The following is a 9,757-nucleotide window of genomic DNA, read 5'->3' as shown; positions in this document are numbered from 1 at the left end:
AAAAATATAGAGGGGAACTTAAAACTTCACAAAAAGGAAAGTGAAAGTGAGAGAGACGAGCATTGTTGAAGTGGGGGAGCTGCTTGAACTTTGTTCATGCCCATGGAAACTTGGTGAATCTCAACTACAAAACTATTCAACAAAAATAATTATCCCCTTGTACAAATAATTTGTATTGTAAAATTATTGTGCCAAGGTTTGCCTTTAGGATGATTAGATTGCTTGTTGGTATGTGCGGTGCAGAAACAGAAACTTTGGCTGTAGCGTGTGAATTTTCATTTTTTACTAGAACGTTAAAAGGTTCTGAAACATTTTGCAGACTATTCCTATACAAATTGTTTATTTCTTCCTAATTTTTCAGAATTGTTGGAGTACCAAAAGTATGGTAGACGTTCAGATTTCTACAGACTGTCCTGTTTAAGACAGATTCTGTTTTTTATGCATTGTTTTGCTTGTTTTGATGAAACTATCGATTATATCGGTGGTATAAGCCATGGAAAAGTTATATTATAGTAGCTACAATGAAAAAATAAAATATGATTTGGTTTTAAACAGTACTTAGAGTAGTGGTTTTCTTTATTATACTAATGAATCTTACTGAGCTTTCTGTTGAGTTTTATGTGGATGAAGTGATCAAAGATCGAGGAGGACTCGATATGAGGAGAAGGAGGAGAGGCAAGAGCTCAAGCTTAGGGATGCCCAAGGAACCCCAAGTAAATATCCAAAGGAGACTCAAGCGCCTAACCTTGGGGATGCCCCAGAAGGCATCCCATCTTTCTTCAACAAGTATCGATATGTTTTCGTTCTCATTTTGTTCATGTGATATGTGTAAATCTTGGAGCGTCTTTTGTGCTTAGTTATCATTTTTCTTTTATGCACGTGCTGGTATGAGATAGTCCATGGTCGATTTATAGAATGCTCATTGCACTTCACTTATATCTTTTGAGTATGGCTTTATAGAACGCTTCATGTGCTTCACTTATATCATTTGAAGTTTGGATTGTCTATTTCTCTTCACATGGAAAACCGTTATCTATAGAATGCTCTTTTGCTTCACTTATATTTGCTAGAGCATGGTATTTTGTAGAAAGAGTTAAACTCTTGTGCTTCACTTATATCTATTTAGAGAGTTGACATGAATTGTCAATTGCATGGTTAGTCATGAAATCCTACATAAAACTTATGGATCACTGAATATGATATGTTTGATTCCTTGCAATAGTTTTGTGATATAGAGATGATAATATGTGGGGGAGGTACTAGTAAAAAGTTGTGGTTAGTAAGAATATTGGTGTTAAGGTTTGTGATTCCTGAAGCATGCACGTATAGTCTCTCGTTACGCTATGAAGTTGGAGCATGATTTATTATTGATTGTATTCCTTATGAGTGGCGGTCGGGGACGAGCGATGGTCTTTTCCTACCAATCTATCCCCCTAGGGGCATTCTTAGTAGTACTTTGCTTCGAGGGCTAATAAACTTTTGCAATAAGTATATGAGTTCTTTATGACTAATGTGAGTCCATGGATTATACATACTCTTACCTTTCCGCAATATGCTAGCCTCTACGGTACCATGCATTGCCCTTTCTCACCTCGAGATGTGGTGCAGACTTTGCAGGTGCATCCAAACCTCGTGATATGATACGCTCTGTCACACATAAGCCTTATTATATCTTCCTCAAAACAGCCACCATACCTACCTATTATGGCCTTTCCATAGCCATTCCGATATATATTTCCATGCAACTTCCACCGCCTCCGTTTTGATGATTTGAGCATTCGTTTTCATATTGCTTTGCATGATCGTAAGATAGCTAGCATGATATTTCCATGGCTTGTCCGTTTTTTGATATCGTTGTTATGCTAGATCATTGCATATCCTGGTACACTGCGAGAGGCATTCATAGAGTCATATTTTCTTCTAGGTATCGAGTTGTAATTTTCATTTCTTTTGAGTTTTTTTGACTGAGAATTTCTTTTGAGTTATAAGTAAATAGAAGTGTGATGATCATCATTATTCATTATTAGAGCATGTCCCAGTGAGGAAAGGATGATGGAGACTATGATTCCCCCATAAGTCGGGATGAGACTCCGGACAATGAGAGAAAAAATAAAAAAAGGAAAAGGAAAAGGAAAAAAATAAAAAAAGAGAGAACGGGCATTATTACTATCTTTTACCACACTTGTGCTTCAAAGTAGCACCATGTTTTTCATATAGAGAGTCTCCTATTTAGTCACTTTCATATACTAGTGGGGGGTTTTCATTATAGAACTTGGCTTGTACATTTCGATGATGTGCTTCCTCAAATGCCTGAGGTCTTCATGAGCAAGCAAGTTGGATGCACACCCACTTAGTTTTCATATTGAGCTTTCATACACTTATAGCTCTTAGTGCATCTGTTGTATGGCAATCCCTAATCCTCACGTTGATATCAATTGATGGGCATCTCCATAGCCTGTTGGTTAGCCGCGTCGATGTGAGACTTTCTTGCTTTTTGTCTTCTCTATACTTACCCCTATCATCATACTCTATTCCACCCATAGTGCTATATCCATGGCTTGCTCTCATGTATTGCGTGAGGGTTGAAAAAGCTGAAGCATGTTAAAAAGTATGAACCAATTGTTCAGCTTGTCATCGGGGTTGTGCATGATAAATACTTTGTGTTAAGAAGACACATCATGACAAGATTATATGATTTTGTAGGGATAGCTTTCTTTAGCATTGATATTTTGAAAGACATGATTGTTTGTTGGGATGCCTGAGTATAGATGTCTTTATGTCAAATTATAGACTATTGCTTTGAATCACTTATGTCTTAATATTCATGTCATGACTAGATATATGATCAAGTTTATGCTAGGTAGCATTCCACTTCAAAAATTATCTTTTTTATCATTTACCTACTCGAGGGTGAGCAAGAATTAAGCTTGGGATGCTGATACGTCTCCATCGTATCTATAATTTTTGATTGTTTCATGCCAATATTATACAACTTTCACATATTTTTGGCAACTTTTTATATGATTTATTGGACTAACCTATTGATCCAGTGCCTAGTGCAAGTTCGTGTTCGTTGCATGATTTTGTTTCACAGAGAAGTCATATCAAACGAAGTCCAAACGCGATAAAAATTTACGGAGAATTATTTTGGTATTTCTGATTTTTGGGAGGTGGAATCAACGCAAACGGGGGCCCACAGTGAGCATAACCCACCAGGGCGCGCCGAGCACCCCTTGGCGCGCCCAGGTATCTTATGCCCTCCTCGATGGTCGGTTGGGGCCCTTCTTCTGGCGCAAGAAAGATAATTTATGGAAAACATCGTGTAATTTTTTTAGCGCAATCGGAGTTACGGAACTCCGGGAATTTAAGAAACGGTGAAGGGCAACATCTGGGGAACGCAAAACAGAAGAGAACAAAGAGGGAGATCCAATCTCGAAGGGGCTCCCGCCCCTCCGCCGCCATGGAGGCCATGGACCAGAGGGGGAACTCTCCTCCCATCTAGGGGGGAGGCCAAGGAAGAAGAAGAAGGGGGGAGTTCTCCCCCCCCTCTCTCGGTGGCGTCGGAGTGCCGCCGGGGCTAGGATCGTGACGGCGATCTACATCAACAATCTTGCTACCGTCAACACCAACTCTCTCCCCCTCTATGTAGTGGTGTAACCCCTCTTCTCCCCACTGTAATCTCTACTTAAACATGGTGCTCAACTCCATATATTATTTCCCAATGACATTTGGCTATCCTATGATGTTTGAGTAGATCCGTTTTGTCATGTGGGCTAATCGTGATCTTGGTTGGTATGATTGTATATTTTATTTGTGGTGTTGTCCTATGGTGCCCTCCGTCTCGTGCAAACACGAGGGATCCCCGCTATAGGGTGTTGCAATACGTTCATGATTCGCTTATGGTGGGTTGCGAGAGTTACAGAAGTTTAAACCCTAGTAGGTGGGTTGTTGCGTATGGGATAAAGAGGACTTGATACTTAATGCTATGGTTGGGTTTCACGACCTTAACGATCTTTAGTAGTTGTGGATGCTTGCTAGAGTTCCAATCATAAGTGCATATGATCCAAGTAGAGAAAGTATGTTAGCTCATGCCTCTCCCTCATATAAAATTGCAAGAATGATTATTGGTACTTGTTATCGATTGCCTATGGACAAATGACTTTCTTGTTGACAAAAGCTATCCATTTTTATTACCTTGCAGTTTATTCTTAGTTTTATTCTCGCAAAGTACTCGTAGTTTTATTCTTGCAAAATAGTTTCATACTTGTTTTAGGTAAAACAAACGTCAAGTGTGCGTAGAGTTGTATCGGTGGTCGATAGAACTTGAGGGAATATTTATTCTATCTTTAACTCATCGTCGGGTTCGACACTCTTATTTATCGAAGAAGGCTACAAACGATTCCCTATACTTGTGGGTTATCAATGACCGGTATACACTATAGCCAGAGGAGGCCTCATGGCACAGGCAGTTAGGGGCCGAGCCCAAGTTATCTTATTGTGTTAGGGGCTTAGCCCAATTATCTTGTTAGAAGGATTATATAAACCCATGTAAGGACCCGTGTTGAGATTAAACAGAAGCAATCATATTTGCTCGACTTCCTGAAGGGAGCCGGGAGACCTAACCCTAGCCGCCGCCCTGCGCTCTCTCTCGCCTCGCCTTCCTTCACGCCGGCCCTCCTTCCACCCCTATAACCTGGGAGCTCGTCCTGGTAGGGACCCAGTTCCTATCAGATACTTGAATACTTTTTTCGTGACAAACATCTTCAGTATCCTTGCATAATTAGTGATGATGTACTGAAATACACATGTATTTCATGAAATAGATATGTGCAAAGATTCTCTTTTTGTAAATGATGCGTCATGACTGCAGATCTATAAATGGTTGTTGGACAGAACAATTGTAGAGAAAGATAAGACAGTTAAGGTTGTTGCTGCAAAAGTTGTGTTTTATATCTAACTGTTAGTAGAGGGGGGTTTCATGAAATCTACACTTAAGTGGCTTGCCATCCTCCACCAGAATCTGTGCCATCCATCCATCCGCTCAACTTTGCCTTTTTCTAATTTTGCAACGTAAGCTCAGATTCTATCCTAGTCGTTCCCATTCCATTCCATTCCATTCCATGGTAATGCAAGCAAGCAAAATTAGTTAGGAGTAGATAGTAATTTGGCAGCCTCCAGGTGTCAGCTTGGCTGTTGCTTCTTGATTTATGTCTGAGCTAACAAGAAGAAAAGAGCGCATCACAGCAGCTGAAAAACATGAATCATCTTATCTTAAGAGGCAGGTAGGAGCTGAGAGCATACATGCATACATACATACATACAAAAAGGAGAGACCAGACCAGACCAGACCAGACCATGTATATATGCTCGGCTGCTTTCCTTTGCCCATCATCCTCATCCTCCTCCTAACATTACATTATATTGGTTTAGTTAGTTATTCAAAAGACCAGACAGACTCAATCTGAATCATCATCTTCATCATCATCATCATCTTCTGGAGTTAGAGCAGACACACAGAAACAGCACATGTACATACACAACACATACATGGCTGGGAGCAGCAGCACACAACAAGACATTTTGACTTTCATTTACACCCACCAGGTAGGTAACCAACCAACGCCTCATTTCATTTCATTTTGATTTCAACTTGAGCGGCTGGCTCAGCAGCGCCTCCTTGATCCGGCTGAACACCACGCGCACCGGCACGCACGCCACCACCAGCTGCCCCGCCCCCGGCCCCTTACTCCTCCTCCTCCTCGCCTCCTCACCCCCTCCTCGCTGGCTCGGAGCGCCCAGGGACGACAGCCTCCGCATCTTCCTTGGGGACGCCACCGCCACAGCCGGCTTCTTGCTGTGCGGCCGCCACAACTCGTCGTCCTCCGACGCCACCTTCCTGCGCACGCTCCTCCTCGCCCGCGCTGGCCGCGGGGCCGCACCTACCTCCTCCTCCTTGCTGTGCGGCCGCCACAGCTCGTCCTCCGAGGCCTTCCGGCGGCTGTGCCTCGCCCGCGCCCTCTGCGCCGACGCCGGCACAGCGCGCTGCGGGGCTTCCTCCTCCACCTCCTCCTTCACCTTCACTAGCCTGTGGGCGCCGCTGCTCGTGGAGGGCGGGTGGTCGACGCCGCCGACGCCCGGGGCGGGAGGGTGGCGCCGCGCGGCGTACCGTACCCCATCAACGCTCGGGGCTGGAGGGTGACGGCGCGCGGCGTCCGGCGCCCTGTCGACACTCGGGGCAGGTGGGTGGCGGCATGTGGCGTCCAGCACCCCGGCGACGCTCGGGGCAGGAGGGTGGCAGCGCACGGCGTCCCGTACACCGTCGACGCTCGGGGCAGGAGGGTGGCGGCGGGCGGCGTCCGGCACCCCGTCAACGCTCGGGGCGGGAGGGTGGCAGCACGCGGCATCCAGCACCTCCACGGACACCGGGTACCCAACCACGGGCCTCCTGCTCGACCTGCTCATCAGGGACACGAGGGGCACGTGCCGCCCCTTGCTGCCCCCGCCGCATCCCGGCCCGCTGCTTATTTCCACGTCGTACAGGGACGGGTTCAGCTGCAGGGTCTTGGTCGGCTTCACAGCAACATGGCATCTAAGATCTCTGCGCTGGGGCAGCACCGGCTTCGACACCACAGGTGGTACTGAACCGGTCTTGCCGTTTGAATGATGCCTGCCTATAGTTCCAGAGGGCTCTTCAGGCTCGCACTTGATTTCAGACCGCTGCCGCAGAGCCGCATGGACAAGAGCATCAGGGAGCATCGCAACAAGGCTTTTATCATCCTCATCAGGTGCGGCGGCACTCTTCACCGTCCTTCTCTTCAAAAGGATAACCTCGTTGATTGGTGCCGCTTTGTGCTTCGTTGTCCTTCTCCTGGTCCTGCCGCCGCCCTCATGCTCAGCAGAGCTCATGGTTTTCTTCTTGGGATTTCTGCTGTCACATTGCAAAGACATGCCATCTTTGCTGCAGTTCGAAGCCCGCTTGGTGCATTCCAAGGTAGGAGGAGCCTTCGTTGGGGCACATGGTTGGTGGGCGTGCAAATGATCTGGCAAAAATTTAGCTGGTAAGTAATGCATTCCTCAAAAGTGCAAAAAAGGGGTGGAAAGAGAAACATTGCAGGATGTGAAGCAGTAGCTAGGAACCCATAAAACAATCAGTACCACATTTTATAATTTATTTATTCCTGTAACAGATAGATTGTTCATCTATTCCAAAAAAATTATTACACATTCATGACCATATGCCAGATGTACTGTGAGCACCACAGTTTTATTTATTTATTTTCTGTAATAGATAGATAGTTCATCTATTCCAAATATGTCATTACACATTCATGACTATATGTCATGCGTACTGTGAGCACTCTATATACTTCTCAACGGATGCATGAACCATCCATTAGAATGGTCAGCAGATGGCATGTTGGGTCATCCTTTACAATGGTCAGTAAATAAGTTTGGTTTTTCTGTAAAAGATAGATACTTCATCTATTCCAAATAAACTTCATCTATTCCAAATAAGTTGTTGCGCATTCGTGAATATATGGCAGGCATTCTGTGAGCGTTCTATACTTGTTAACAGATACACAAACCAGAACCATTTATAATGATGAGCAGATGGCCAGTATTGGGTCAGGATTGCTAGATTCAGGTTTAGTTGACATAAAGGTGAGGGTCATGGCTTGTTCATATACATACAAAAGGAGCACCATGCTTCCTTGGTCACACAACATTGGTGTAACTATATATCTATTGCTGCACAGGGATTCAAGACTAAAATTGTAGTTGCTCTGAAACAACTAATGAAAGTTTTTCCATAGATAGCTATATAAGTGGCGATGGGCATTGTTGCCCACAAAGGACTAGAGAAGAATTTGCATTGCATCAATCAAGATAATAACAAAAACAGAGAGGAAATGGCTAGTTTACCTGCTTTCAAGATGCTCGTGGCGGCGGCAGCGGCGGCGGCGACTATGGGGGCATTGACAGGTTGATCCCCAGGACCACGGGGGAACGCATCATCGAGTGGCCTCGGGACGCAGGAGGCTCCGCTGACACCATTTGTTTGCTCCGGCTTGAACTTATCCAGCGTCGTATCCAAGCCATTGCTGGGCTTGACCCCGTTGCAGAGCTCTGAGAGCGGGCGGGACCTGTCCTTCTTCCTCAAGGCCCCGCAGGGCAGGTTGTTGTCCACCTGGTCCACGGTAGGAGGCAGCTTGCTCCTCTTGGCGGCGGCGGCGGCGGCGGCATCGTGGTGAGCCTGCCTGCTCCTTGTCATCTGGCCGGTGGTGGGCTTCGTGGGGGATCCGATGTCGGTGAGGTCCCTCATGCGCCTGGCGGCGGGCGCGTCGTCCTCGGAGTCGTTGGGCGTCTTGCGCTTCCTGGGCGGCGGCGGCGGCGGCGGCGGCGGCGGGCAGGAGGGGGTGGTGCTTGGTGGCCTGGGGCGGAGGCGGAGGCGGGCCCGCTCGATGTCGAGGGCCTGGAGCACGGCGTCCTCCTTGCGGGCGTTCCTGGCGGCGCTGGCCCTGCGGCGGCGCGCCGCCTGCTCCTCGGCCCTGCGGATGAGGTCGTCCAGGTCCGCCTCCCCGCATCGGAAGGGCTTCACGCGCTTGCTCCTCTCCAGGTTGCACCACTCGCTGCAAAGAAGGAAGGAAGGAACGGTGAGGCGGAGGCGGAGAGCGGAGGAGGAAGAAGGAAGGGAGGGAGGAGGGCGGGCGGCGTACACTAAGGCGGGGCCGTCGCGGCGGCCGAGGAGCAGGATGGGGGTGGCCGGCGAGCGGGGCGGCGCGGGGCAGCCGTCGGGGAGCTCGAGGCGCGAGGCCACCCTGCCGGGCCACCACGACCCGTTGGGGCGGCGCACCCACACCAGCGCCCCAACCGCCGACACATCCGCGTCGACGGCGCCGCCGACGCCGACGCCGTTCGCCTTCCCCATCTGCGGGCCAATTCGGCCGATCTCCCTTCCGCGGAGCGAGCGGAGCCGGCACGGGCGCGCGCGGCGGGTGCCTCCGGCGCCGGCGCCGGCGACGACGAGGTGGGGGGGAGGAGGGGGGAGGCGCCGCGAGGGAGAAGAGGGGGAGGAGTCGGCTCCAGTCCACCACACTGGCTTTACTCTCTCTCCTTGCTGGGCCTGCGTGGGCCGTCAAGCCCACGGACCAGGCCATCTATCTCTTCCAGCCCAGCCCGACGAGGCCCATCAATTAAAGTCGTCCGAAGCCCATTATCAACCAAATATTTTGTGGTTGATAATGGGCTTCGGACGACTCCTTCGGACGGAGTCGTCCGAAGCCCATTATCAACACATTTGGTTGTCCATCACGAGGTTCATGGCAGAATTGAAATACGATAATAGCTCCAAATGTGCAAGTAGGGATGGGTGCCACGTTCAAAAGGAACGGTCAAAATAAATGTTGGCACCTCCTAAAACTCTAAGCTCCCTTAAAAGGGAGGCTCCTCGGTGATTTGGGGCCGTGGGTTACGATGGACCCCACATGTATATGTCTGGAGTATCATTTTTTACCTACAAATGGGAAGCCGTGAGAGCGGTCCAGCGTTTCCTCGCGAGGTGGGCCCCATGGGTCAGTCTAAAGTCAAGTAGCGGACTTTGGATGGTCAGACTCAGGAAGCGGTCGACCCGTGTTGGCCCAACTCCGTGTGTTGCATGTCAGTCGTAGCAAACTTTAGTTTCTCCGTGTGGCTTCTTGCGTCCATGCATGACATCCCTCCACGCAAAAATTCCCCATCGAAGAAATCTTTCTCAGCC

The 9,757-nt window shown here is 48.2% G+C and overlaps 1 protein-coding gene across 1 annotated transcript; it reads right to left on the bottom strand.

Moving 5' to 3' along the window:
• Window positions 1-5,356: 5,356 nt before the first annotated feature.
• Window positions 5,357-9,063, bottom strand: LOC123149940 (serine/arginine repetitive matrix protein 1). Its single transcript, XM_044569738.1, has 3 exons — window positions 8,718-9,063; window positions 7,924-8,630; window positions 5,357-7,040 (listed from the first exon to the last, which is right to left on the bottom strand). Exons 1-3 carry the CDS (start codon window positions 8,927-8,929, stop codon window positions 5,635-5,637), a joined length of 2,325 nt encoding a protein of 774 aa, XP_044425673.1. The 5' UTR covers window positions 8,930-9,063; the 3' UTR covers window positions 5,357-5,634.
• Window positions 9,064-9,757: the final 694 nt, after the last annotated feature.

This window comes from Triticum aestivum, chromosome 1B (genome assembly GCF_018294505.1).
Source record: "Triticum aestivum cultivar Chinese Spring chromosome 1B, IWGSC CS RefSeq v2.1, whole genome shotgun sequence".
Classification (NCBI taxonomy): Eukaryota; Viridiplantae; Streptophyta; class Magnoliopsida; order Poales; family Poaceae; genus Triticum; species Triticum aestivum.
The sequence above is the reverse complement of the archived record's forward strand: the minus strand, read 5'-3'. Positions and strand labels throughout refer to the sequence as shown.

Excerpts from the sequence above, each read along its gene's own strand:
- LOC123149940 (XM_044569738.1), bottom strand. The coding sequence starts at position 8,929 with ATGGGGAAGGCGAACGGCGTCGGCGTCGGCGGCGCCGTCGACGCGGAT. Across the intron at positions 8,631-8,717 it reads CGCGACGGCCCCGCCTTAGT|CGAGTGGTGCAACCTGGAGA; the intron begins GTACGCCGCCCG and ends CCTTCTTTGCAG. Across the intron at positions 7,041-7,923 it reads CACGAGCATCTTGAAAGCAG|ATCATTTGCACGCCCACCAA; the intron begins GTAAACTAGCCA and ends AATTTTTGCCAG.